Here is a 27,315-nt window from a genome sequence, read left to right as displayed (position 1 = left end):
ACAATGTGTGTGATCCTAAAACGACGCCCTTCTAGGAGGCCTTCGATTCGGGGTTTTGTGCAGGAACATTGATCTTAACGATGAGGATATCTAGTTCAAATCCATCGACCACGTCATCTCCAGCTATCCCATCCGCACTGAACATCACGTCGCGTTCCCTTATCTCTACAACTCGCTGCCTCGCAATGTGCGTACTCGTACCCCCGGGTCGTCTACGTGCGCCCGGAGGATCCCAACCTCCCGGCTTTCTACTTTGACACATCAGGCCATTCGCTCCTGACCAGTTGCCTTCAAGAACATCACTGTCAGCAACGAGGACGAGATCCTCGGCCCTGGCAACGATGGGGATAGCTTCGAGCTACCGGAGGATCCTGAACCGTTCATGGCGGGTAATGAGCTGCATAGCCCTCGGGTTTGGTGGGTTCCTTATTCTTTCGATCGCCCCGTGTGAAGAATGGTCCGCACCCAGGACGTGCCCTCGATCAAGCCAGTGGTACCTGGAACAATCTGCCTTCAGGGCCAGCCGGGCACGGTCCGCGTGTCTTACAGAAGACGCTGAAAACCTTCGTCTTCAACGAGCTCCACAACAAGGAGCTCCAAGGCGCAGAACAAGCAGTGCTCCCTCAGGTCGTTGAAGGGTGCACATTTATCCAGAAAGTCACCGTCGGTTGGGTTGAGGCGGTCTCAGGGTGCGCCGACAAAGATTAGGTAAATAGAGCAGCTACGCAAAATGAGCACCTGGAACAAGAATTTGGGCCAAGTCTGTACGGAGTAACACCCTCTTAATAGGTTATCATTTGCACCCGTATGAATCAATCTGTTAACTCGGGTGTAACGATGGTCATTGAGAATGGCTAAATGAATTTGGGCTCTGTTACTTTACCGCATGAGCAGCCCTCAGCATCTCCCTCCTTTTGTTTGCCTAGAAAGTAGTGACTCCTCGACCTTACCCTGGATCATACCACGATTGTTCGCGTGGGATCGTAAGACCAGATGCTACCTTCGCAGTTCCGCTTCCGGAGACCTACAGAGCGCTCCGTACACGCTTTGAGAAAAGATTTGAACCTGACCTCAATTCTCTCCGAATAAATAAGCAGTGGTTGAGAATTTGGATGTTTGGCTATTTGAGCTGGCGAACTTGAGGAACTTTGGGTTGCCGAGAGCCTCCATGTGTAGTACTTGAAGGGTACCTCTCCGATCAAGCGTCAGCAAGCCAATCAGGGGCAGGAGTGGTGGGCGGCGATCGAGTACTACCCTCACCGCCCGAGACAACTGGCGTTGTGGCGATTGAGGGGCCAGCTGGAGGCTTTCTTGTTCCCAGCATCTGGCTGGTTGTTGTTTGGACATAGCTAGAGCAAGCATTGTCGCTGCCATTGACCAAGAATGCTTCAGGTGCCGCATCGGGATCAAAATACCTTGGCCTCCACCAAGGCCATCATCTTGGTATGGGGTCCTTTGACTCTACACCAGGGACGACGTTAGTGACACTGATGTTTCCAGGTTGGCGGCCCTTCGCGAGGAACTCGTTTTCGACCGCTCTCGCTCGATGTCCCCAAGGTATGCTTGGACGGAGCTTCCTTTTGGTACTGGGATTTGTTTACTCAGACCGAGCTAGCCTCTGTTTGAAGTCGCTGGTCACCCGATCATATACCATTCCCTCAAGGCCGTTGCCAAAGTTCCCGGACTCCGTGAGGTAATCTTGGTTGGATATTACGATGAGGGCGTTTTCCGGGATTTTATCAAAGATGCCAGCCTCCAATTCCCGAACTTGCGTATTCAGTACCTGCGAGAATACAAGGCACTGGGAACAGCCGGCGGTCTCTATCATTTCCGGGATGCTATTCTGAAGGGGAAACCGGAACGGATATTTGTTCTTAACTCGGACGTGTGCTGCTCATTCCCTCTGAATGAGATGTTGAAGCTCTTCGAGGACAAGGACGCCGAAGCCGTCATTTTGGGAACAAGAGTTAGCAATGAAGCAGCCCCTAACTTTGGCTGCATTGTGTCGGACTCCCACACGAAGCGCGTTCTTCACTACGTCGAGAAACCTGAATCGCACATCTCGAATCTGATCAATTGCGGTGTCTACCTGTTCGCCACTGAGTGCATCTTCCCGGCCATTCGCACTGCGATTAAGCGACGAACCACACGACCCCGACTGGTTTCGTATCCGTCCTCCGAGAACCTTGAGACGTCCTTTGTTGCTCTGGACGACGAAGATAGCCAGCGGCCGGAGATTCTCCGTTTGGAGCAGGACGTCCTCTCCGATCTGGCTGACAGCAACCGGTTCTTCGTGCACGAGACGAGAGACTTCTGGAGGCAGATCAAGACTGCGGGATCTGCGGTGCCCGCCAACGCGCTGTACTTGCAACAAGCCTTCCAAGCTCAATCGGAGGAGCTCACACCTCCGTCCGCCTCGATCGTACCTCCTGTCTACATCCATCCGACGGCGCACGTAGATCCGACCGCGAAGCTCGGCCCCAATGTGTCCATCGGTCCCCGCGCGGTGATTGGCGCCGGCGTGCGGATTAAGGAGGCCATTGTCCTCGAGGACGTTGAGATCAAGCACGATGCATGCGTGCTGTACGCAATCATCGGTTGGGGCAGCAAGCTGGGTGCCTGGTCCCGTGTTGAGGGCACACCGACGCCCGTGGGTAACCATTCGACGACAGTCATTAAGAACGGCGTCAAAGTGCAGGCAATCACGATCCTGGGCAAAGAGTGCGTGGTTGGCGACGAGGTTCGGGTGCAGAATTGCGTCTGTCTGCCTTTTAAGGAGTTGAAGCGGGTACGTTTTTATTTCCTTGGAGGTTGCTCATAGTCAACATGCTAATAGACTACGTACAGGATGTCAGCAACGAGGTCATCATGTAGGCGTTGTGCACGATCATGACTCTTTAATCTCATCTATCGTCATTCTAGTCATGAAATAGACTGAGCCATTTGCTTGGTTGAGATACCATTCATAATAATTCACAATAAATCTTTGCGTTTATGAACATCGTTCCCATGAATTCTCCAATCCTTGACAACCGAACGCCAGTAAAAAGATGGGAATTCCCGCCAATTGCCAAAGACATGACAGAACCGAAAAAAAAGCAGAAGAAAATAGGAAATGATCATATCATCAAGAAGATTCGTCAACGATACATTCCCGGATCATAATGCGTGGGCGATTGCCCTCGATACGGCTCGTAAGCAGGATGATCATCCGACCTGGTTCTCAACGGAGAATATGCCGGGGGTGCACGGCCATAAGTGATACTCTCGGGTGGCAGGTCTGGGATGTCCTCGTAGGCGTCACCACCACCGGCCCGATAGCCGCGATGATGTAGGTTATCCTCAGTGTACGGTGATGGTGTCCTGCCGATACTAGAATCATACGGCGTGTGAAGGACGTCCTGCGGCTGGTACTGCTGCTGTTGCTGATGATGCTGGGGGTGCCGAACGGTTCCCAGCGCGTTATACGCATCTGTGTAAGGATCGTGGGCTGTAGATGTCGAGAATGTGCTATCCCCTCGCTGATGGAGTTTGATATCCTCGCCGTGTCCATTACCAGGCATCGGGTTGTAGACATCGCCGGCGCGGTATTGGCGTCTGCGAGCGGCAACGTCGACAACGACCTGCAGGAACTGCGACAGGGTTGCCAGCAAAGAGAAGGTGAAGAGTACCTTGTAGATGCGGCAGATCTTGATCCCTGTGGCGGTGCCCCAGTCGTTGCTGTCGCAGGTTGTGGTTAAGGTATCGCGCATGCCGTGGGCTAGCATGCCAAAGGCAATGCCCCATAGAATCAGAAGGCAGAAGTCGAAGGTGAGCGAGAGTAAGGGGGAGAGCGTGCTGCAGAAGTAGAGGCAGGATGTGAAGCTGATATTGAGAAGTGTTACAGCGCATGCGATCATGAGCTGGTTATCCTCCGGTCAGCCCTAACTCTCGGTTGCGATCGTTGGATAGTACTTACCACGAGGAATGCCCAGGGTAGTCTGAAGCCATCTCGATGAAGATGGATCGCGAAATAAATCATAATAGCTGAGACGATCAATGTCGAGATGAAATTGATGGTCCTCACCAAGTGAAATAACCTCGGTGAGAAGGGCGACCGGATCGCATTTGTCGACCTCATCTTGAAAGATAGAAATTGAACAATGGGAGGGGAAATCCTCTTTACACCTCCCTATCCAACCAAGCAGATGATAGAAGGTTTCAAAGGCAAAAAGTTCACAAAGGACGAAAAGAAAACCTGCTCATTCCCTCCCTTCGAGGCTGAAGCGGCACATCTCCCACTGTTTATTCTGAATGGCCCAAGCAACGCAGTATGATCCGGGCGACTAACTTTGGCGTATCAACGTACGTCAGCTTTTGTGGCGGCGTATGTCGCACGATCAACATCAAACAATTGTCCCGACAGCAAAAGTACGAGGCCAGCCCCCAGGGTAATTTAACTTCCAGAGTGCTATTTTCCTCCGCCCTGAAAAACGACAGCCCTGTCTTGGTCAATTTCAACTTTTCAAGGCAAGGCACGGGTTTGTCAGCATGTCCAGAGAATGACAGATATCCCTATCAGGTTAGTCGAGATCTATTTGAGGAACTGTGGCTTAGCCGTAAAGAGATTGGCCTTGGCGGCTAGACCAAGCCTTTGGGCTTTGATCCCATACGAACTAAGCCAGATATGATATGCATATCACGTGCTACTGATGAGTAATCAAGTACTTCTTTCTGCCTTGACTATCAGGTTTCAGCCGAGTTTGGAGTTGTACCCCGTGCGCCCCCTACCACTGCCACCCTCTCAATACCAAAGAGCTGAAATTGATCGGTTTTTGGAGCTTGTATGTACCCATTCGCTTTCCGGTCTTCAACTGATAATAAAGAGTGGAATCTAATCCATAGTTATGCACAAAGGAAAGCCCAAGAAGACTTTGTTCATCCCAAATCTCACCCAGGACAATTCTCGGGACGCTGGCCGTAGACGACATAGCTGCGAGTGCCATCGTGGTTAGTATTGAATAGCGGGCAATGCTGCTCACTAGCTACGGTGATACTCACAGGTGGAATTCCACGTGAATGTCGCGCCTTCGGCTGTCAGCTCGCGCCTGGCAAGATCCATGACTTCCTCCTTGGTCCACTGCTTGTACCGCGTAAGAGGGGCCAGGGCGTATCTCTCGAAAGCGTACTCTTCGGCCTGGGCCAGGGCGCGGGCGCCAATTCTCTTCTGTGCGACGTGGTCAATACTGGGTTGCTCTTTGGAGAAGACAGGGAAAAAAGCTGACCAGATGTTGATCCTTTGGCCAGACGCCGGACGAAATGACAAATTCTCCATGTGGATGTTGACGAAGCCGGCGTCCTTGAACCACTGTTCCAACTTGATCCCGGGACGCGTCTCGTAGCCGGCCTTCTCGAATATGCTATACACTTCGTTATAGTATCGGAGGATTGCGGTGCCCTCGATGCTCCCGTCTTCCGAGTGGGGGTAACCATCAAAGTCCTGGAATTCAACCCATCCGCCGGGTTTGATTGATCTGTTTTCGTTAGAGTCAAGAACAGCGAACAGGGCAAAAAAGTTTTCGGTGGCATACCGATAACACTGCTTGATCAGTTTCGGAAAGTCCTTGATTGAGACGGTTAGGTTTCGCGCGTGAACAAAGTCAAATAGGTTGCTTTCATATGCCCATTCCGACTCAATGTCGTCCACCAGGAACTTCACGTTCGGAAGAGCCCTGCCAAAGCTCATCAGTCGAGTGACTACAACGAGTTCTTCGGTCAGACTGACGGAGCCCACTGGATCGGACTCCAGTCACAGCCGATCACCGGAACAAACAGAGATTGGTCTCAGCGTTCTGGCCATCTGGGATCGCTCCTGATAGTTTTCTTTACCTCGGCATCGGGATGTTGGTCCGCTACTATGAGTCAGCATCTGTATCCTGCATCGACTAAACCAAGAATGCTTAGGTACTTACCAAAATCAATGGCCCAGATACCGGTTCCAGTTGCCAGGTCGGTCACTCGCTGCGGATTCTTGATCGGTGCCAGGTCGAGTTTCCGGTGCCGCAGCAGCAGACAAAGCTCGTGCACCATGCCCAGGCGGTTGATTTCCGATTCATCGTTGGGGAGCAGGTACGCTAGAAGATATGTAACGATCAGCTTACAGATATTGGACAGGCAGGCAGGAAGAGGTCAGCTCCTACACCAATCGCGGAATTTATGGTAGCGACGGCCGTTTTCATGGCGATGATCGAGCACCGATGTGGCCAGAGAGGTGTTGTATGACGATCTATCTCGAAGAAGGTGCGTGAGCATGCATTTGGGACCTGGAGAATTACGGCGTCATATCACATACAGTTCATCGCTATAAGACGAGTCGTTCTCATACTTTGAAACTCACGTAAGCAGCACGCTCTGGTGTACCTCAACGGAGCGATGCCGTACAGAGGTGTCCACTTCAACGCTGGCTGGGGCATACTTGGTGGTGGTGGTTCTCTGTTCCTGAGCGGGCGTTACTGTCATGGTGGAATAATTAACGGTTGACCTTTTCCAGGGAGATTGATGATTGACTGATCCCACGTTCGACAACCCTAACAATGTAAGTATTTGTGTGAACACCCTTCTGAATGGCGCCCAAGAGCTTGTCGCAGCGGCCAACAACGGGCTTTTTTCCCCTTTATGACCAGAGCTCACTCTCCGTCTCACTTTAAATGTATGCGTCAGTGCGTAAGCACCAGAATCAAACTTAGATCTTCACTTTGGTTCTCTGGTGTTGCTGGCTTTTCTGCACCTCGGCCAAAACTGGTATAGAGTTAAAACAAGAGGCGGTCTCCTTTGGCGCATATAGTGGTATAGCCTCGTATGGGGGTGTCTAAATATCTCCAAAATTGAGTAACTGGGGAGACTATGCGCAATCCAATGTGGGTGTTTGCTCCAGCCAGTTTAACATTCAAGTAAGTTTGCCTATTGCCCTTTAGTACGGAGTATCCTCAGTACAGGTACCTAGGTAGATAGGGGTAATATATGTACTAGTTCGTTTGCATTATGCCAATCTCGTTTTTCATTCCCTCTCTTCCAGCTTCTTCCATCATTTTCACCTGAATAAAAGGCCAAATTGATGGTCTGAATTACTAACTTTACTAGGGACTCTTGGTGTTAATCCGGACGCCACAAATAAGAGCAAAATTTGCAAGGTCAGTACTTATCCATATCATCTAGCAGCATTCTGGCAAAATATATAGGTACCTCTAGGTAGGTGCAGTGAAACTTGGTTATAACGATGCTAATTCTGGCATGACCAGTCCATCGCTATAACGAGATAACTATTTTACTACTAACCTGCTTAGTAATCGTATTCTACAACGAATTCACTCCGAGAAATAACGAATCCTTTGTAGCGCGAAAATTCGTTGTTACTATGGGCAAATAGTTTTTGGCAAGCGGTTGATTCGGAATATCGTGAGATTCGTTATGGAGAGGTTCGTTATAAGTAACGAGGTTCAACTTGTTGTAAGAGTAGTTAGTGCCTCAGGCATTTTACTTGTGCGCTAGTCCCTAATGGGACTAGGAGGAGCTTGTTGATCAATACTGCCGCTGGCGGGGCCAAGCTATCGGCTAACTTCGCGATAACCAAAGGCAGGGATACAGTGATTACGATGCTGGAGTGATGCCTGGATTGCCGTCGTGAGCTATGGGAAATTACTATCTAAAGTGAAAAATATCAATTCCCCATGGAATTCGTAGAATTCGCGGTAGAAACTTCTGCATGGCTCGTTGACAACATACCCACACATACTCGTTGATCGAACCGCGGTTCAATTCAATTCTCTCAGGTTTTACAGATAGTTCTATCAGAACCGCAACGGCCTGCACGCCGTGCAGAGCAGTTTCGTTCTACACCATGGCGACCTATGAAGGTACTCATTCTCCCCGCTTCTCGCTTTGTCATTCCCCAAACCACTGACAAAAGTCTTCAGTCGAACACAACACCGAAAACCCCGAGACGGCCGCACAGCAACCCCGCCGGCGCCGGCCAGATCTATCCACCTTCTTCGCGACCCTCTCGGAGATCAGCACATCGGAGACACGTACACGCGAGCATGCGGTGCCGATTCCGCGAGACGTTAGCGCCGCGTTCCGCACGCTCGCGGACGCATTCGAGATCATGAGGCGCGAGAATGAGATCACTGGTTCGGAAGAGGAAGGCGGGCAGTCGTTGATTGATCGAATGATTGAGGCGTTGCTGCAGGGAGCAGAAGCGCCGCCAAGGGAGATTGAAGGGGTAGATGAGGAGTTTTGTGATGGTAAATCTTCCCTCTGCTTTATTTCTGAAGTTTTGGCTGATTAATGCACAGCTCTTGAACGTGTCCCTCGCTCCTCTTTGAACAAGTCACAGTCCTGTCCAATCTGTGGTAATCCTTTTCTCGATGACCCTTATCCGTTGGTGGTCCGGCTCCCTTGCCATTCGACCCATCTCTTCGATCTCGAGTGTGTGAGACCCTGGCTGCGACTCCGTGGCACGTGTCCGTTGGATCGGACGGATTTCGGAAAGATCCAGCGGGGGAAGCGAGAGGAGAGGAGAAAGGCCGCGGAGAAGAGAAGGGAGGCGAGATATAATGGTGATGGAGACGAGGAGGAAGAAGAATGGGATGGGATGTATGCTTGATGACTTGGTCATCCAAATGTACGTGCGGTTACGAGGATAGTTGATACCCCCCCAGGAACATTCAGTTTGCTGTAAATATGAATTACGAGAAGATGAGATTGGTATACGCATTTATTCGGCTGTATGCATTCGTACATCTATCATGAATCATTAAAAAGGCATTTAGCAATTCATAACTTAGGACTTTTTCTGCTGGATGTTCAGCTTCCCCGTCGCGTCTATTACGGCCTCTAGCCCGTTCTTCTCCAGCACTCCGCTCTTGTCCTCGACGACCTTCCGTGCCTCGAGCTCCTCGATCAGCTTCTGGTTCTCAGGATTCCCCTCCAGCAGAAACTTCAAACACATCACCGCGTGCTCTTTGATGTAAGGATTATACGAATCGAACTGTGTGCAGGACAATATCGTCTCCACACCGCCATATTTCCGGATCTGGTCCTGCACCTCGGGACACTTCCACACGAGGGAGGAGAGAACCAACACGACGAGCTTCTTGAGGTTGCGCCATTCGAACGCGGATGGATCTTCGGTGATCTGCGGCGAGTCCGTATGGTATCTACCGTTGCCGTGCTCGGTGTCCATGGGTTCCGTGTCGCTGGGGTCGTAGGGTCTTTCCACGGCGACCGGCCGGTTCTGTTGAGGTTGGTTGTCTTTCTGCTGCTCCTGCTCTGAACTCTGCTCTTCCTTCGAAGGCAAGTTATAACTGCGGCCATATGTCCTTGTTCGATCCCAGCGACCTGGATTGGTCGTGAGGCCACCCTTGGGAATGCTGGCGTCTAATTCTTTGATCAACGTCACCAGATCGTAGACAATCTCCCATTTGACTAGGAGGTTCTTCCAGTCGTTGTTCTCCGTGAGAACAGCGAAGAATTCCAAGAACTGATGCACACCCTCGTACACCCGCTCCATGTCCCACAGATTCAGAGGGAAGTCGTCCGGTAGGGCCCGTCCCGCTCGGATCTGGCCCTGGAGATAGATGAGAGCGCAAGTCTCGGGAATAATGTTGCCGCGGAAGATAGTGAAAATATACCGGACCGTGAGCACGTCAACCTTGGTGAGGGGCGCCGGGGGCTTCGTATTGGCCTGCTGCTGTCCGTTGTTGTTAGACGTAGCCGTGGGGGAGTACTTGTTTCGGAAGATAAGAGTCAAAATTTTCATCAGGACAGCTTGAGCAGGCGAAATGATATCTTTCGGCAGGCCAAAGTCCGAATAAGCGTGCGACATCAACCCATTTTTCAGAATCGCTTCCATAATTTGCACCATCATCTTGACGTATAGGTCCTCGTCGGGCAGATCCCAAGCCGCGATGAAGATCAGCAGCTCCCGCAGCAGATTTCGTCCAGTTTCCTGCGTAAGCAGAATGTGACATCGCACGGCTTGCATGTTCCTTGACCCTTGCTGCTCTCCTCCCTTCAGTCCGAAGCTGTCCACAATTCCTGCTTGAATAATCATGGGCAGCGCTTCGATTTCTGACGGTCCAAGAATGAGTGGGATATCCGTGAGCAGCCCCCGTTGATGACCACCCGGCCGACTCCGGTAGTCGTCATCCTCGTCCTCGTCGTCATCGTCCTCTTCATCTTCCTCCATGCTCTCGTCGGCCTCTGCGTCCATACTACGAATGTCACTGCCCGCAGTGTCGTCATCGGGATCGTAGTGATGGTCGCCATCCCCAATGATCTGAGATGTCTCCTGCAAGCGCGCAAGCAATTCGTCCTTCGCTTCCTGCAGAGTTCCAGCTGCTGTATGAGCAGACCGGGGCATGCTCATGTCTTCCTCGGTGACTGGTGCGTCACCCGCTGCCAAGGCATTGTGCTTCTCGAGATCTGGGAAATCCGCCCAGCATATTCGTGGGTACTTTGCAGTTGCGCTGCGGTCAATCGCCAGAATTGGCTGTCGCTTCGGTTCATCTCTCGCCGGCAGCGTACGCGGCAGGTCCTGTGCGCGCTCTTTCAGATCTGCCCAACCATCGACCTTGGCGCCCAGAATAGTGGTGAGGGCGGCTTTGATTTCTCTGACCTGCTCCGGATTCTTGCCCATTTCCTGAATCTCCGTCAAATCCCGCCCCAGCAACTTCTCCATGTGCTCCTTGATATTCGCCAACAAAAGCATCGCGGCTTCCTCTCGAATCGTGGAAGGTTCCCGGGGGAAGTTGGAAAGCGTCTCGAGCAGCAGGTCTTCGGCTGTCTGATCATAGAGAGCCCGGATAGGCGGATCCACGATTCGCTCGCCAGTTTTCACCACCGGTGCAACGCCCTGAGGTTTGGCGTCTGGATCCAGCGGATCCTTCTGGGTGATGATCTTGGAATCCGCATTCGACTGGTAGCCAAAGAGGTCCAACCAGAGCACGAGCTTCCGCTGTTCATTGTGCATAATGAAGTTGTGCAAGAACTGCAGGCAAGTGATCAGAAGCCGCTTGTAGAGACTGACAACCTTTTGCCATCGGTCTTCGTTTCGCGCGTTGGCCTCCCCTCCGTCGAAAGCCCGAACGGTTACTCTCACGCATGTGTCAATCAATGCCAATATTCGTTGATCGAATCCCTTCTCTGCTGCCAAGTTCTGTGCCCGCCTGGTCGTTGCGAGCAGGTTGCGCGCAATGATACATAGATCGTTTACTCGTTCGATGTCTTTGACGAGCGAGAAGTAGTTGTATGCAATCAGGTTGGACGACGATTGTGTCTCGTAATTCGGAGACGGCGTAGGACTCTTCCAGGCAATCGATTGGGACTCTAGTACCGGGATCGCTTTCTCGAGGACATTGGTGAGGCCTTCCCATATTGCCGGCGACATTCCGAGGGCATGTCTGCAGAAAAGAGGACTCAGTCAAATGCGCCAGCGTAACATGGCACATGCACTAACCTCACATCACTCTCCTGGTGAGTTTTGTACAAGATTTGCTTGCCGGCCGAGAGCAGATGTTCCAAGCGTTTGTCATCAATCATGCCGCGAGTCTCGAAGTGACTCAAGGTCCCCGCGAGGATCACCTTGAGCATGAGCTCTGCTGGCGTCGCTTTTGGTGCGGGCTCGCTCTGGCCGGTGTCCGCCATTTTGTCCTGGCAACAAAGGTTGGATCTGGTGAATTGGCGGGGTTTGCAAATTCCTAATGGAGAGGCCAAAATATTTTGAAGCTCGGTTTGGATACCGAAGTGATAAAGCAGTGGCTTTACATAACCCCGCTGTGTTTTTCCGTTCCGAGATATCGTCTCCGAATCACGCTCGGCATCGTCAACTGGCTTACGCACCTGGCACAACATCATACTGAGCTTTCAGTTCACTCTTGTGGAAGGGTGCGGAGTTCGATTTCGATTAGATAGATCTCTGTACATGTTGTAGAATCACAGTTTCATGCGGGCTGCGTCCTGAACAGCAGCGGTCTATCGCGACTATACAGGCAGCTTCAAAGCATCACGCATGTTACGCCAAAACCCTAAATCGTAAATGTTATCGACTTCTCGCATGTTATTGACCCTGTGCCAGCGGGGATCGATGGGCGCGTTCGGATCTTCGGACTGCATGATATGGTTTGACCGGGTTGAAATGGCGAAGCCGACTCTCGGAGGCTCATCCGTGAGGATCAGCACTTGGTCAGCTTTACCGGGCCATGAAGTGGGCGGTTCGATGTTCTCATCACGCGGCTTATGGTTTGGATATATCTCGCTCCTTCTCGCCTTGTAGACCAGACCATCGGCCACATCTTCCCTCCAGTCGGACCACTTTGAGGTCTCATTCGTCGTCGCACCGGCCCATAGCAGATAGATATGGTAGGCCAAAAATCCCAGAGCAAGGGGAGAGGTTAAGATCGCCAGAAGAAAGACAAATCCGAGCCGAAGATCGTTCGTAACAACTAGAGTCCAAAAATGTAGATAGGAAGACCACGATCTCCCACGGCTCCAACGAGGTCCGTTGGGAGAGAGTGATTTCTGAAGCGTGTCATCGAACAGAATATAACCAAGATAGGCGCCATATATCAGCATAACCGACATTGAGAGTAGTAGACCTAGAAAATAGTGGTAGTTCTCACGGCCAACGCAGTTGGTAAGCCAAACGCAGTGATGATCATGCCTGGACACGCAAGCATTGCAGATGCTGCAATGCTTGCTCCTGGCTGGCTTCGGAAGATGGCACGTGGAGCATTGCTTGCCTGGGTGGAAAAGCACACGGTCGTATGGATACCGCGCCAATTCTGTACGGATGTTTTGCGGCGTGATGAAAGACTTTGTCGTCACCGCTCCATAGAGGAATAAGTACGGAAGAATGACTGCGACTACCACGCATACTCGATGCGGTATCCCCAGTCGTGGCCATGCTGCTGGCACAAATGCCACTTGCGATGTCACTAAAAGGATCAAAAAGAATATCTACCACACAGTTGTCAGCTTCAAATCCTGGATGCAGGAAGATGTAGGCAATGGCTACTAACTAATACTAATGGATGGTTTTCACGCATCAAATATTTGCCAGTTCGATTCCAGCAGTATAATAATTTCCCTCCAAAAAGAATAGCATCTATGCGGCGAAATGCATGGGGGATATGGATCCATACTGCTCGGTGTAAGAATCCTATTGGTGTCTTCCTAAAGTTGTGGTTAGATCATGGGAGATATGCCGCAAACAGGATGCATTTGACAGTCTACCTGAAGATTGGAAGTCGACCAAACAGTGCCACAAAAGTGAAAAAGGAGATAGACAGCACTGTCAGTGCTGCTGTCCTGATCCAACCCATTATGCAGTCTGCCCCGGACACAGACGATACCTAGTACGCCGATCGGTAACCCAGTTTTTTCTTTATATTCATAGCCAACAGTATGATGTGGACGAAAGATAGATCATGATTGTTTGAGACGCTGAGCCATTTACCCGTCTCTAGTGCTGCACAAGAAGATGTGATGGCTCAGCGCAAACACTGCCTGGGACCTGGTACGCGTGATCACGTGACTACGTGAAGCTATGAAATGTGGACCGTGTAAGTGGAGGATGGAGAGCACCGACTGTTCGAGACTCCATACAAGCTAATTTGATGAAAGCAGTCTGTTTTGATGGTCACTGAAGTGCGCACCGACGCTTGATTCTCGAAGACGCACGCGGTACTCTGTCGACTATGGCACCCAATCTCTTCGGGGGCATGAAATTCTGGCTTTCGTTCCAGGTCCCCCAACGCAATAGATTTCGAGAATTGATTCAGGTTTGTGGGCTTACTTGTACTCGCGGCTGATTGCTAATGAGTTAGGAACACGGCGGACAAGTCGTTCTGAACGAGAGAAATGCAGATGTCAAGCTGGTGGACCACAAGAAGCGGCCAGCACCTCCCGACAGGTACGACGATCTTTCAAAGGGAAGACAATATCTGACTCCGGATTCAGTTATTCGTACCAGTTTGTGGAGCGGTCCATTCGACGAGGTCAACTCGAGGATTTAGAAGCTCATCGTGTTGCGCCGAAGATTCGTTCCGTCGGGGACACCACGGTAGCGACCAGCAGTCAGCGACGGCCATTTACTTTAAAGGAGGATCAAATGCTGTGGGACTACGTCCAATCAAAGGCAAAGGAGGGCGCACATGTCGCTGGAAATGTGATCTACAAGGAATTGTACGAAAGCGGAGTACGTTGGACTGCCAGAGATTGCAAGAGCAGATGAATTGACATCTATTCTCAGCATCGGGAGCACCCATGGCAGTCATGGAGGGATCGCTACTTGAAGCATCTCCAGGGACGACCCCGACCTGGAGGTCCGCCGGCACGTTCGGAAGTCGAGAGCGATAGAGATTCTGACACTCGCAGTGCCCAAGCTACGCGCAGAGAGAGCAGGCCATCATATTCAGAGCAGACCGCGCCTTCTCCTTCTGTTTCTTCTTCGCGGTCAGAAGCAACTACATCAAAGTCACCGTCCACAAGACCAAGTCCTCGGGAAACTGAAGAGAGGATAATGCCTGCTGAGAACAACAATCTCAAACGAAAAAGATACGTTGATGAAGATGTGTCTGATTCTCTAGATACTTCAATATCTGAGGAGCGCAGCGCGAAGAGACGGCCGATAGATGTACCAAAACCTATGCAATCGTCGCCCACACAATCGCGTTCCACACCTCGAGGTCAATCGAGGTCCAGGAAGTCGTCAGCAGAGCCAGTAGAGTTCGAAACAGCGCCAGAGTTTCAAGCATCGCAATCGGAACCTGTCAAACAAAAGCGAAAGGAAGCAGATATCGAAGAGCATACCGCTAACACTAATGAAGATGAAGGAGATTGGAGTGTCTTGACAGATTTTCCGCCACTCCCAGATGAGGGCACAGAGTCGCACAGTCGGACAGACGGTGGAATGGATCAAAGCGAATGGATCGATTATCAACTGCGCACCGGACGAGCTCGGAAACCTGAAGAAGCCATCCGGGCATTGAAGGCCACGTCTATGGACACAAGACTTGCAAATATTGTGCTCAGGTCGATAGTCGCTGGAAAGGGAATCCCTACTGACATTGCTGGGGTGTGGACGGACGATGATGATTTTGCCTTGGAAGGCGAAAATTCTCATGCCATCGAGCGGGTGCTCAAGAAACATGGGCTCAAATATTATGCCAAACGATTCGAGTATCTGTCGGCACTCCGCGAAGCTGAGGAGGCTACGGGATTAGTTTTGTGAAGAAACCACAATGAAGCAGGCATGACTGCTCTAGCCTGTGCACTCACAGCTCCTGGACGTATGGCTTAATGTCCAGGTAGTGTCCATAATAGTTATCAGACGCTGCATAATTATGTCCAGTTGTCGCGTCCGAAGAAAAATATTGATAACGCGAAGACATTGAGCTGCAGAAGAATTACCGCTAACAGGACAAGTAACAAAAATCTCGTGAAAACTCCGGTCCGTCCCGAGTACAAAACCCACCGCACGATCGCAATACGAGGATCATGATCAGTCGCAAGATAACCTGAGTCACAGCCACCCGTCATTATACACACTGAAGCCAGGGATTGCGTTATCGGACAATGTTTAAAATGGGCCAGGTCCAGCCCGGAAGAATAGAATCGGCAGACTGGAGTCATCCAGTAAGCCACCGGTTGGGAAACCATTGCGTGCAGTATTTCATAGGAACTGGTCAAGAAGAATTCGAATTAGAATCGACCTCTCTGAAGACCCTGCCGAAGGGGGTTAGTCGTTATAGAGGAAATGGGAGAAAGGTCTGGTCCTTACAGATGACTTTCATAGAATTTCAGCATCTGCCTCCTGTTAGAAAACGCTCCGTTGACTAATTGTGCCGTGGGGATCATACCTTCCTAGGGATCTTCTCATAAACTTGCTCAGCGGATACCCGGTACTTCTTGCCATCGGCGAACCTGAGATGTACTTGCAGAGTCCCGGTATGGGGATCTTTGCCAATGGTCTCTATGGCGACGACATCTCGATCCCAATCATTCGACTTCGGAACGGAGGACGAGCCCTTTGACTCGGTTTCCCGGCTTTTTGTTGTTGTTGATTTTTGTCGGTTCTGTCGCTTCGACTCTGGTGTTGATTTCACACTTGCCGTAGACTTCCTCTTGCGCGATTGTTTCCGCGGCGGAGGTGATGGTCGGCCACCTATTGATTCGTAATACTCACTAAGGATTTCGCTTGCACCCTCTCTGGTAGACGTGGTTCCGTCAGTGACGGCCCGGCTTCGCGCGAAAGAAGAAAAATTTGTAGCGGCTTACAGCAAGTTCTCTTCAGGCTCCCAAGTATTTTCTGAATCGTCGTATCCTTTCCATTTGACATGCAGCAATAGTGTCCCCTAATGCGATTAGACTTCGTCGTACAGCATTGCGTGCAGGGAAAGATGGACGAACATTCCTCTGATATTCATGATCTAGGATCTTCTCGACCACAAAGATTCCTTCCTCCTCCCATCGCGCTCGCTCCTCGTCGTCTATGTCAGAGCCATCGGCTCCTTGATTTCTTTCTTCCTTGTCCGTCGGTTCGCTTGCGCTGCTCTCATTCTCGGGAGTTCTTTGCTCTTCTTCGACCTCCTCGTCAGATGAATCTGATACTCCTAGGTAGGGACCATCAGCGTTTGAACATCAAGGCGACCGCGCATCTGCCGACGAAACCGAAGCTAAAAGATGCAACGCGTAGTACGCACTGTACTTATTTCCTTGCGCCATGGCATCCTCTTTCTTCCCGCTGAAACGCGAGAAGACCCCCCGCATGTATTCCAATTCGGCAGAAAAGCAAAAGTGATCTAAAACACGGTAGATTGAAATCGCAGTCGCAAAGGCGCGAGAAAACAAACCGTCGACGCGAAATTAGGCAAAAATTGGTGCAAATGCTCGAAGTTGTCCATCGATGGACAGTTACTATGGACCGAACCCGTCAGCGCGGATGGAGCGAACGCGCGCCAAGACCGGAGCTCTTCTTCGGGCCCAGACTGGCCGCTGACAGCAGGAAATTCTGCATCGAGACGCTTCCACGGCCCATTTCACGACCATATACGCCCTTGATTTGATTTTTAGGCTTTTATTCTTTTCATTTTAATTCTTTCTGTTGCCGGCACCTTTTCTCTTGCATTGTGAGTTCTGCCGCGGGGCAGACAAACTCTCAACATGGCCATGCGTACGCCGAATGCCCCTCCTCAAGTGCGTTTTCGCTTACTGACTGCTTGTTCCCGTAGAGCTGGATCTCTCGAACGGTATGAGTTAGTCGGGTTCATGAGCAGCGATTCAGGCATATTAACATTCTGTAGCTCAGGTGTTGAAGGATGAGCAGGGCCGGCCATTTATCGTTGTCCGAGAGTATGTTCACCGTTGACGAACGGCGCCGAATGAAGTTGACCAGTGCGCAGCCAGGGAAAGAAAAAGAGGCAGCATGGCATCGAGGCTGTCAAGTCGCACATTGTCGCAGCGAAAACCGTTGCAAACATCGTCCGGACTTCCTTGGTACGGTCGACTTCACGGTGTTATTCAACGACCCCTCTAACATTCCATATAGGGTCCGCGAGGACTCGACAAGATTATGATTTCTCCGGACGGGGATATTACGGTGACCAACGATGGAGCTACAATTCTGTCCCAGGTTTGTGGGCTTGACTCGGAGAGAATACAGTGGCATTTACTGAGCTCCCCGCAGATGGAAGTCTCCAACAATGTTGCCAAGCTCCTGGTAGAACTGTCTAAATCTCAGGATGACGAAATCGGAGACGGGACGACCGGCGTCGTCGTGCTAGCGGGTGCGCTTTTGGAGCAAGCTGCCGAGCTTATCGACAAGGGCATCCATCCGATCCGGATCGCCGATGGTTTCGACCAGGCTTGTGAGATTGCCGTTGCCGAGCTTGACCGAATCAGCGATGAGATTACCTTCACAAGAGAGAACACCGAGAACTTGTTGAAGGTTGCCAAGACAAGTCTGGGCAGCAAGATGTACGTATCAGTAGACTTCACAGCTACAACTGGCTCGGGACTGACTGTATTTAGTGTGTCCAAGTGCCACGATCAGTTTGCAAAGATTGCTGTTGATGCCGTGCTCTCTGTGGCCGACCTGGAACGTAAAGATGTCGATTTCGAGCTCATCAAGGTTGACTCCAAGGTCGGCGGATCTCTCGAGGACACAATCCTGGTCAAGGGTGTCATTGTCGACAAGGACTTTTCGCATCCCCAGATGCCGTCAGAAGTTCGTGACGTCAAGCTGGCTATTTTGACCTGCCCGTTCGAACCGCCCAAGCCGAAGACGAAGCACAAGCTCGACATCACGTCGGTGGACGAATTCAAGCGACTGCAGGCTTATGAGAGAGAGAAGTTCGAGGAAATGATTAAACAGCTCAAGGATGCCGGCGCAAACCTCGTCATTTGCCAGTGGGGTTTCGATGATGAAGCCAATCACCTGCTTCTGCAGAACAACTTGCCTGCAGTGCGATGGGTCGGAGGTCCTGAGATCGAACTGATTGCGATTGCGACAGACGGCCGTATTGTTCCGAGATTCGAGGAGCTTGCTCCGGAAAAGCTTGGAACGGCCGGTCTCGTTCGGGAGATGACCTTTGGTACGACCCGGGAGAAGATGTTGGTGATCGAGGAGTGTGCCAATAGCCGCGCCGTGACGGTATTTGTTCGCGGCAGCAACAAGATGGTGAGCCAATCATACCTTGTAGAGCTGTTCTGTGGACGTGACTGATTATTTAGCTCATCGATGAGGCGAAACGATCACTACACGATGCTCTGTGCGTGGTCCGCAATCTGGTTCGCGACAATCGGGTAGTCTACGGTGGTGGTGCAGCAGAAATCGCTTGCTCTATTGCGGTCGAGGATGAGGCAGTCAAGGTACGACTACAGAAATAGAGGAGATCACAATGTGCGATCAAGTGCTGACACACGTTCTAGCGTCCTGGAATTGAGCAATACGCTATGCGCGCCTTCGCCGACGCGCTGGATGCCATCCCGTTGGCTCTGGCCGAGAATTCTGGCTTGAACCCGATCGAAACTCTTGCAGAGATCAAGTCGCGACAGGTCAAGGAGAAGAACAGCCGGCTGGGTGTGGACTGCATGTTGACAGGCAACAATGGTATTTCCTCCTTGTCCAGTTGTAGTTTATTATCCACTTGCTAAGCGTTCTTTCAGACATGCGGGACCACTTTGTCATTGATCCGCTGATCGGAAAGCGCCAGCAGTTGCTGTTGGCGACGCAATTATGCCGGATGGTCTTGAAGGTTTGTCAGACTCGAATGCGTTTCCTTTGACCTAAGCACTGACCAGAGACAGATCAACAACGTGATCATTGCCGGCGAAGATGACCAGGAGTTCTAAGCCTCTGGGATATGAAATCTAATAGCTCGATTCCGCATTCCATGAACGTGACTGACGAGGCGTTTTGAGCTGTATGTACGGAGTACTTAGAGCTAGAAAAAGTCATTTCACGCATTGAATCTCGTTTGAATCCCTATTCTTCCGTTCTCACTGCTATATGAAGGTTGTATTCACATCTTGGGGTTCCGACCAAGTCCTCAGCTGCCGTACAATCTAAATCGGCCTCTCTGAATAGAGCAATGGCCAGTCAGACCGCGGCGTTGAGGCAAGTATAAATAATTCATCCTATCGAATTCACGATTGAAATCCAGACCGCTCTCTGCATGCTGCCCAGACGATCAGTTTTGTGCAGGGACTGCACCTCGCGTGGCTTCATCCATTTGAATCTATATATAGAGGCAATCAGCCCGATCTTCTGGTTGTAACTATTCAGCGTCGTCCCTCAAGATTCGAATCCGAACTGGATTGCAGGAAATTTTCTTTTTGTGTGCTACGTACATGGAGGAAGGGTTTCCGTAATCGAGTCGGCCAGTTTGTCAATTCAAGTTTTTAGATTGCCCACTCCGTTGGGTAAAGTAGTCTTGCATTGGCGGTTCGTTCTTTGTCGCCGTGCTGAGACTGAAAGGTATCACGTAAAGCCTGCTATACACAACTAGACTACTCCGGGGTACGTAGGGCCAACTACGAAGTGTAGTGAAAGTTTGTGTGGTCTCCTTTCTCCAGAGCTGATTTTCTACGTTGGGCAAGGAAACAAACCAAGTCTGAAGTCTCGACGGATGCGCTCTCCAGATCGTGTGCATACCTGCCACGACAGCAAAAGGAATGTTTTTTTTAGTCAAACTCTTTCAACTTCATTATATGCGCGGAGTTCGCGGGCAGACGAAAAAAAAAAAAGATTACTCTGATTGATTGATGGGTGTTTGAATACTCGTATGATGTTTAGGAGTCCAAAGTCGAGAGGTCGAGAAAAAAGGAAATGAAGCATCACATTTGTCTGTGCACCAGGTCCCTCCCTTCTCCGCCGGATGCACATCCCGGATCCGCGATGTATTGCTAGCTCCATCTGCGAGTGATCTGGCTCCTCCTTGCATGCACTGATCGTCTGTAAGCTAGCGATGGGTTCTCCAAGGGGGGCCGAGATTCCTCCATGCGTCGTGTGGAGTGAGTCGAACAGATGTCCCCTCTTGTCTCGAGTAACTGAAGGTACATGCTTGTACAGTTGTACTGAGGGTTGCGTGCTGTGTTGGCAAGTACAGTTCAGTAGCTACAAAGTAACTTGCAGTCGGCAACAGAACTCTCCGTCGAGTTATCATATGGGTCCTTGCTGGAACGCAGGCGATGTGCAAACCCGACCTGGTTGGAGATGGAGCGTTCGCCGTGAGCAGGGAGTGTTTGCCCCTTCCAGGGTACTAACGGACGTGATCCAGTCAGATTCTGAATATTCTATGAAGCTAGAGAATTCCGAGAATTCATGGCGCCGTGTTCCACTAGGGGTAGGTCTCGAAGGTTTATGATATATCTCGTTTCCAGAGATTGAAGGAATTATTTGGTCCTTCAAATACAAAATTCCAACGACGTCCGTATGAAACGAACAGTACTCATACTCGTACGGACGCCATACGCTGTTTCAATTTCCTCCAGACCAGAACGAGGCCCGTCTCAGAAACAGGGGACTCGTCATCGTTCGTTGTTCTTTGTTGTCGTTCTCTGATAGCGATCATCTGATGATGGCTTCATGTCTGATTGCTGTCAGAAAACCAGTTGTCATTTCCATGAAAGCGCTTAAATTGCTTCCTATTTTGTAGCCACGCATTGAGTACAGCGCCAATAAGGAGCATCATGCTGTGCGATCTTGAGCGATGAGACTGACTTGTGTTGGACGCGACAGCCATCCTTTGTTGACCAAGGCGATCGGCCTTTGGAGGTGACGAACGCCGAGCACTCCATAGTCCCTCCCTCCCACAGAATATTGTAGCACCATACCAAAATATGGGGATTCAACCTGAGTTGAGTCGCTGTATCTCAAAAGAGTCATTGGATGACCGCACGTCTTCACTGGCAATGACAAGAGAACATCATAAACCTGGGAGATAATGACAGCATTATTCGCCACGGGAGAGTTAGCGAGAAAAAAAAGGAATATTTTGAAGCTGGAACGGTCGAAAACGAAAAACAAGATCATCCTGAATTCATTCTTGATTTTCGCATAGGCAGTCTACGACTGTCAATGGCTGGTGGCAAACATGGCGCATCTTCAAGCAGGTTTCAGTTCGAACTCGGTTCGAATGAAATTCGACAGTAGAAACTTCCCATATTTCCGTCCATCGCCGGCTCTTAGGTCTAGGACAAGAACGAAATAAAGCTAGGCTGGAGTCGATGACAAATGGCTTAGATCATCATTACCCCAGATTTTGAGATGGTTGGTCCGAAAGGAACAAGGCTCATCACAGCGTCACAACAAATTTCGGCCAGTCATGTGCATGGGATGATTCGATTTTTAATTCCTTCGTGTCCGTACATTCCGCTGGGCCTATCGACGTCGAGATTGAGGCTGTGAAATTGATATTAATGCGGCCATCGCCATCAGTGATCAGCTCAAGAGTACAGTAGTTAGGAAATCCCGTGATGATACTAATATAGACTGCGTCTGGGGTTGAGGAAGATCCGTAGCGTGCCACGTATCTGCGGCTTTGTCACGAGGTCGCGAACCCTGACCTCCAACGTGTTAACTTGTCTCGTTTCTTCGTTGACCGCCATAATCATCATCGTCACTCTGCATATTTCTCGTAGAGTACACTACAAAGTAAAAAAAAAAAAAAAAAAAAACGACTAACGAAAAAAAAAACGCTACGGAAAAAAAAAACGTGAATGGCAAAAGTCATGCAGGGTTGACGGGGGCGGACCGACCATGTGCCAATCTATTTTGCCGGCACTCCGGCAGTTTTGGAGTTGATCAACAGCCTAACAGGAGTCCTCGGTCGAGGCTTCTCTACCGCGGCATTTCGGCTGAGTGTGACTGCATCCCCCGATACATTTGTTCCATTACTCCGTATCCTTGGACATGCTCGGCATTTCATATGCCCAAAGAACAGGTACCGACCGTACAGCAGGGACCACGGTACCTACTCGTAGAAAGGTCATTCTACGTTCTCGATCCCTGTCCCTTGTCGGTTCGTTTCCTGTTTCTTAGAACGCCAAACAGCGTCAATGGCAGCGAGCTGTGATGTTTCGCTTGACGATCGAAATACGAGCCATCGACCGTGGTGGGCTCTCGAAACTATTCTCAGAGGCTCTTGAAGCCTATCCCAGCTGTTCATGAACAGATGACCATGCCCACCATGGCGTGCTGCTACTGAGTACGAGTAGCCTGCTCGTAGGAAGCAATGGTTTGACGTGTACAAATGTCTTGAAAGTCTACGGATAGTATCCATTCGAACCCAGGACCCTGCGTCGATGATAGGTAGATACAGTCTTGCATGCATTGTGACCTGCATTGATGGCGAAGCACACCAAACTCTCGAATTCGCCTCGAGTTCTCCTTCCGATCTCTCCAAGTTTGGGGAGGATGATGATCTGGAGACTCGAGTTGATGTGGAGGTTTAGTTTAAGGAGCTCCCCACAAGGCAGCCCTGGAGTTGCAAAGACGGGGGGATGGGTTAACCTGATGTGGTAAGCACCCTGGGATAGCTTTGTGCCGAAGGCGGCTGAGCTATGGACGAATCTGGTGATGCCTCACTTTTCTGGAAGCACAGAGGATCGCCTGCCAAGGCAATCGGATGCAGGAAGGGATCGCCAGGTTGTCTTATCCGCTGCTCCCGGCGATGCTGTACGGACGGATTTCACGTCGAGCCCCCTGAATTCCGTTGCGGTGTTGCTTGTTTTCGGATACTCTAGACGGCAAGTAACCTCTGTCACTGCTGGCCTCCCTTTGGTACTGAGCCATTCCGGCATTCGTCTGGATGATTCGCTATTTCATCCTCCTCGTACGGAGTACTTGCTTCATACTGTGCTCGTCTGCTGTACTCCTATGCTACCCCTAGCCACATTAGACGGTGGCAAATTGGATGCCGTTTCGATTTTCTCCATAGGGCTGCTTGATCGTCCATTAATGACTCCATTTTCCCCAACTCCCTGTCCACCGGTGCCCGATTTCTGGCACGTCCATGGTCACGGGACCTCCTGACCCCGTGACCCGGTGACTGCTCTGCATCCCACGTTGGCAATCCCTCCCACTTTGGCGGCTCGGGGAAGCTGGCTAGCGCCAAACTCTAATCAACTTAACCATCGGCTAATATGCAGCCTAATCAGGGCTATTCCAGCTCTTTCAGAGTCATGTGCTTTCAGTTCCCATGGTTTTCGGGCCGGCTTCGCCCTGTGATTAACTTGCTTGTGACAAGTCGGCGGTCCGGCGGCGGCCACCTGTCAGTGCATTCTGTTACGGAAGTCTTACTCGTAGACGTCTGATGTTGGACGCAACATTGGGTATATTGCGGCTGCGCGCGGGTTGTCCGGTCGCTTGTAACCATGGCGTCAAAGAGATTGGTGCCCTCAGCCACGAAAAGCCACTTCATTTGCGAAGCTCTCCAATGCGGATTGCGGATTGCGGAGTACTCGTGCGTTGGACGAGTATGAATCTCCATACGGGGTACCGTACGCCGCGTCCGGGCAGAGTCTTGTACTCGGACACACAACTCTATCTGAAACTTTTTTCGCAGCGGCGAGGAAAAAAATTTGATTTTCTTAGAAATTCTCAAAAACCGTTGAGCCTTTGACAAAGATCGCTGAAATGGACGTTGAATCACTCGGAGTAAACTCTACTCCTTCGCAAAGCTTTAAGTTAATTCCGTTCCAAGCTGTTCTTGCCACAAGTGGTACAGCGTCAAGCCAGCCTCGGCCGACCAAAGAGGAAAGAGCTGACCACGGCAAAATTTGGTCACGGGACCTCGGCCAAACTCGCACCAGTTCCAACAGCCACGGACCAAGCCTCCGAACCAAACACTCGTTCCATCCACGACTCAGCACGATTTGCCTCCCTCCCCCAAAGGTTCTTTCGACGGATCAGAGCGCGCCCTGTAATTTCCATCAGGACGGTCGTCCAGCAGAATGTAACTGTGAGTACGGAAAAGGAGGATGCTCTAGATCCTTCGGCCGCTTTGTGACTAGTCATGCTCTGTCCATTCTCGGAATCCCTCCGATAAAAAAGCGGAATCAGGGTCGAGCGGAAATCACAGGACAAGCACGTGCCAAGCACTCCCAGGCAGCCAGGGGTGCCCTGCTGTTGGGCTGAGAGCAAGTTCCAGACGGAGAAGGAATTTCCGTCGCTTAGAACGGAGAAGCGAAATACATAACCTAGATTACAAATGCGTACCGATCGGTAAAATACAAGACGGTTCCAACACGGTAATTGATACGCAAGTGCCGTTAGGGGACAGCACCCGATCCCACATGGCGTGGTGTCGCCCACCGGAACCAGGAGGCCAGACCCGCTGCAGAGGGGCTCTCATTCCCCACCGCCGGCAGGAGCGGTGACGGCTTCTGCAGTCAGTCAGTTTCACTGAGATCCTGTCCCTCGGCGTCGGGTCGTCCTAATAACTTTAGCGTGTGCCACCACGCAGAGAACAAAACCGACCCATTTCCCTCTTCCCGCACTCTTCCCCCGTTGTTGGGTCTTTTCTCCTTCGACACTCTCTCCGCCTCCCATACCCATTCGCCTCCTCCGCCTTCCTCCTGTGTTCCTGCATACCAATCGCACCCGACCGGTCCCTGTTCTCACATTCTCCGCCAGACCGCGTCTGCCAGGTCACGAAGCAAGAGCCCTTGGACTGGGAGGCCAGTCCTTGTTAGCGCCCTTTTTTTTCAAAGGACTTCTCCCACCGCGACATTATCTGGCTGACATCGACCGGATTTGACTATCGTTCTGTGACACAAGAGTCGATTTGTCCCTGTCCTCGGAAGGCAGGAACGAGACGGTGCGAATCGTTGAACTTGTACGACCTGCTCTCGTCGCCGTAGTCGGGCCGGGAAAGGAGGACCAGCGAAAGTGTCTTCTCTCACTTCTTTTCGTGCGCCGTACGAACACGCTTGGGGAGGGCGGCGCCCCCAGAAACACCTACGTTTTCTTGCGAATCGATCAGCTGCTCTCAAGCAGATAGAGACTATGCCTTCCAATCGACTATCAACGCCCGTCCTGACGGTGGATGCGGCTCGAATTCATGAGGTAGACACTGCCAACACGCAGAGTCTCCATGGCATGTGGCTAGGTATGAATCATTACTTGCTATTCGATGAGACTCGCATCTAACGCAGATTGTAGTCTTCTCCAAATGCGCAGACTACATGGAAGAGGGCCGGAGGTTAGAGAATCTCACATGGCGGCTATGGACACGCGAAACGTTCTGTGTTGAGCCCGAGAGCTCCTGTGACACCTCGGTCCTGCCATTGCTACGTGCGGAGGCCGGGGAAGTTCCGCCGTTGTCTACCAGTGTGGAGTCTGCTGCTTCGAAAGATGAAGCAGAGGGTATTGAGTCGCGCATCAAGCCATCCAAGGGTCCGGATGCGAAGCCCACCATTGTTGATGACGGCATTTGGGGCGGGAAAGAAAAGCACATCACGTCGATGGATCTGGAGCGGATGGTCATGACCATCAAAGAACGGAAGGAGCTTGCCCCCTTGCCTCCTCTGGAGCCTGCCCCTTCCGCCCCTGCCGTGACGGACGTGATTACCCCGCGTGCATCCTCTCCCACTCCCGCCCGCGCTCCTGCCCAATCCGCGCAATATTCTTCCTCTCTCCGCCCGAACCCCTCTACGGGGTCATGTTCCACAACCGCTCCGGAAGGGAACGACAGCGATGCGGGTGGCCCTCCTACCTCCGACACCAGCGTTTCCTCTTCAGGCGTGCTCCCGCCAAAGAACGCACCCCTCACTAAGTCGCCCAGCATCGTCCGAGGGTTCTCGCCATCTCAGATTTCCTCGTCATACCGGTCGACGACCCGCGGGTCAACGGAGCAGACGTCAGCTGCCAGCTCCCAACCGCAGCAGAAATCTGCGACGGCCAAGCGCAAGGGTGGCATGTTCACGCTGGGTGGCTCGTCTGGCGATGACGAGAGTTCCTTTGAAGACCGCATGACAGCTGCTCAGAGTCACCAGCGCAGCTACCTGACAGAAGGCCTCGTCAAGCCTCCGACATCCAATCAAACTACTCCGAACAAAGTCGCTTTGACCAAGAGCCCCGATGACTCGCGAACACCAAAACCGACCAAGAAAGCTGATGAAAACGAAGATGCCGTTGAGACGGAAGAGGAGGAGATCTCTGAGAGCGCGATCGAGGATGATGACGAAGATTGGGAGGACTCCATTACGGAAAGCGGCCAGTCGAGCGTGGATGATAAGGAACTCTTCCAGCGCGTCGACTCGCGACCCAACTTGGTGTCGCGACGGTCGCTTCTGACGATGATGATGCACCAGCCCGCCAGAATGAATCCCGTTCGTTCGACACCCGCTCTGCAACGGTCGCGTCAGATGCCACCGAACGGGCCGTCGGACGGGAGTAACGCAAACGATGACGATGACGACGAAAGCTTGACGATGCGCGGCCCAGATGTGCCTCGATCAAAGCCGATCGGCATGCGGCCCGTGCCTCAGGCATCTGCCGCACACTCGCCGCGCACCACACGACGGAACATGCTAGCTACGGAACTGACCGAGTCGTTGCGTAAGCATCTGCTTTGGGAGCGACAACAGAAGGGCACTGCGCTCCATGCATTCCAGCGTCGACATACGACCAATGACATGGCGAATCTCAAAGAATACCCAGGCCCGAAGCCTTCGCATGCGGCGCCATCGACGTCCAAGGACCCGTCCAAGAACAGCTCGTGGAACGCTTACAACGACTACGGGCCATGGGAATACCACGTGAAGGGATGGTGA

General features: G+C 51.4%; 11 protein-coding genes across 11 annotated transcripts; 6 read left to right on the top strand and 5 right to left on the bottom strand.

Annotated features, from left to right (window-relative positions):
* Nucleotides 1-185: 185 nt before the first annotated feature.
* On the top strand, nt 186-708 carry VTN49DRAFT_57 (uncharacterized protein; the record flags this gene model as incomplete). Its single annotated transcript, XM_069413785.1, has 3 exons — nt 186-216; nt 285-417; nt 492-708. The coding sequence occupies 3 exons, from the start codon at nt 186-188 to the stop codon at nt 706-708; spliced, it is 381 nt and encodes a 126-aa protein (XP_069272752.1).
* Nucleotides 709-1,383: 675 nt separating this feature from the next.
* On the top strand, nt 1,384-2,874 carry VTN49DRAFT_56 (uncharacterized protein; the record flags this gene model as incomplete). Its single annotated transcript, XM_069413674.1, has 4 exons — nt 1,384-1,443; nt 1,501-1,557; nt 1,616-2,788; nt 2,848-2,874. The coding sequence occupies 4 exons, from the start codon at nt 1,384-1,386 to the stop codon at nt 2,872-2,874; spliced, it is 1,317 nt and encodes a 438-aa protein (XP_069272751.1).
* Nucleotides 2,875-3,140: 266 nt separating this feature from the next.
* Nucleotides 3,141-4,120, bottom strand: VTN49DRAFT_55 (uncharacterized protein; the record flags this gene model as incomplete). The annotated part of the gene is made up of 2 exons (XM_069413563.1): nt 3,141-3,902; nt 3,959-4,120. The coding sequence occupies 2 exons, from the start codon at nt 4,118-4,120 to the stop codon at nt 3,141-3,143; spliced, it is 924 nt and encodes a 307-aa protein (XP_069272750.1).
* Nucleotides 4,121-5,020: 900 nt separating this feature from the next.
* VTN49DRAFT_54 (uncharacterized protein) lies at nt 5,021-6,498 on the bottom strand (the record flags this gene model as incomplete). The annotated part of the gene is made up of 7 exons (XM_069413452.1): nt 5,021-5,513; nt 5,571-5,711; nt 5,765-5,772; nt 5,869-5,891; nt 5,952-6,113; nt 6,180-6,265; nt 6,377-6,498. 7 exons carry the CDS (start codon nt 6,496-6,498, stop codon nt 5,021-5,023), a joined length of 1,035 nt encoding a protein of 344 aa, XP_069272749.1.
* A 1,378-nt stretch (nt 6,499-7,876) lies between these two features.
* Nucleotides 7,877-8,641, top strand: VTN49DRAFT_53 (uncharacterized protein; the record flags this gene model as incomplete). Its single annotated transcript, XM_069413341.1, has 3 exons — nt 7,877-7,892; nt 7,953-8,279; nt 8,331-8,641. The coding sequence occupies 3 exons, from the start codon at nt 7,877-7,879 to the stop codon at nt 8,639-8,641; spliced, it is 654 nt and encodes a 217-aa protein (XP_069272748.1).
* Nucleotides 8,642-8,818: 177 nt separating this feature from the next.
* Nucleotides 8,819-11,682, bottom strand: VTN49DRAFT_52 (uncharacterized protein; the record flags this gene model as incomplete). Its single annotated transcript, XM_069413230.1, has 2 exons — nt 8,819-11,438; nt 11,495-11,682. 2 exons carry the CDS (start codon nt 11,680-11,682, stop codon nt 8,819-8,821), a joined length of 2,808 nt encoding a protein of 935 aa, XP_069272747.1.
* Nucleotides 11,683-12,018: 336 nt separating this feature from the next.
* VTN49DRAFT_51 (uncharacterized protein) lies at nt 12,019-13,358 on the bottom strand (the record flags this gene model as incomplete). Its single annotated transcript, XM_069413119.1, has 3 exons — nt 12,019-12,993; nt 13,056-13,209; nt 13,270-13,358. 3 exons carry the CDS (start codon nt 13,356-13,358, stop codon nt 12,019-12,021), a joined length of 1,218 nt encoding a protein of 405 aa, XP_069272746.1.
* Nucleotides 13,359-13,733: 375 nt separating this feature from the next.
* VTN49DRAFT_50 (uncharacterized protein) lies at nt 13,734-15,268 on the top strand (the record flags this gene model as incomplete). The annotated part of the gene is made up of 4 exons (XM_069413008.1): nt 13,734-13,817; nt 13,863-13,948; nt 13,996-14,233; nt 14,288-15,268. The coding sequence occupies 4 exons, from the start codon at nt 13,734-13,736 to the stop codon at nt 15,266-15,268; spliced, it is 1,389 nt and encodes a 462-aa protein (XP_069272745.1).
* A 454-nt stretch (nt 15,269-15,722) lies between these two features.
* On the bottom strand, nt 15,723-16,806 carry VTN49DRAFT_49 (uncharacterized protein; the record flags this gene model as incomplete). Its single annotated transcript, XM_069412896.1, has 6 exons — nt 15,723-15,762; nt 15,818-15,843; nt 15,897-16,245; nt 16,315-16,391; nt 16,447-16,649; nt 16,740-16,806. The coding sequence occupies 6 exons, from the start codon at nt 16,804-16,806 to the stop codon at nt 15,723-15,725; spliced, it is 762 nt and encodes a 253-aa protein (XP_069272744.1).
* A 393-nt stretch (nt 16,807-17,199) lies between these two features.
* On the top strand, nt 17,200-19,389 carry VTN49DRAFT_48 (uncharacterized protein; the record flags this gene model as incomplete). Its single annotated transcript, XM_069412785.1, has 11 exons — nt 17,200-17,209; nt 17,268-17,285; nt 17,340-17,388; nt 17,439-17,532; nt 17,585-17,668; nt 17,723-18,012; nt 18,067-18,715; nt 18,769-18,906; nt 18,967-19,147; nt 19,204-19,292; nt 19,345-19,389. 11 exons carry the CDS (start codon nt 17,200-17,202, stop codon nt 19,387-19,389), a joined length of 1,647 nt encoding a protein of 548 aa, XP_069272743.1.
* A 6,157-nt stretch (nt 19,390-25,546) lies between these two features.
* Nucleotides 25,547-27,315, top strand: VTN49DRAFT_47 (uncharacterized protein; the record flags this gene model as incomplete). The annotated part of the gene is made up of 2 exons (XM_069412674.1): nt 25,547-25,649; nt 25,703-27,315. 2 exons carry the CDS (start codon nt 25,547-25,549, stop codon nt 27,313-27,315), a joined length of 1,716 nt encoding a protein of 571 aa, XP_069272742.1.

The sequence above is a fragment of the Thermomyces lanuginosus genome (genome assembly GCF_041956635.1).
Source record: "Thermomyces lanuginosus strain ATCC 200065 unplaced genomic scaffold VTN49scaffold_1, whole genome shotgun sequence".
In the NCBI taxonomy this organism is placed as follows: Eukaryota; Fungi; Ascomycota; class Eurotiomycetes; order Eurotiales; family Trichocomaceae; genus Thermomyces; species Thermomyces lanuginosus.
This window is presented reverse-complemented; position numbering and strand designations above follow the sequence as displayed.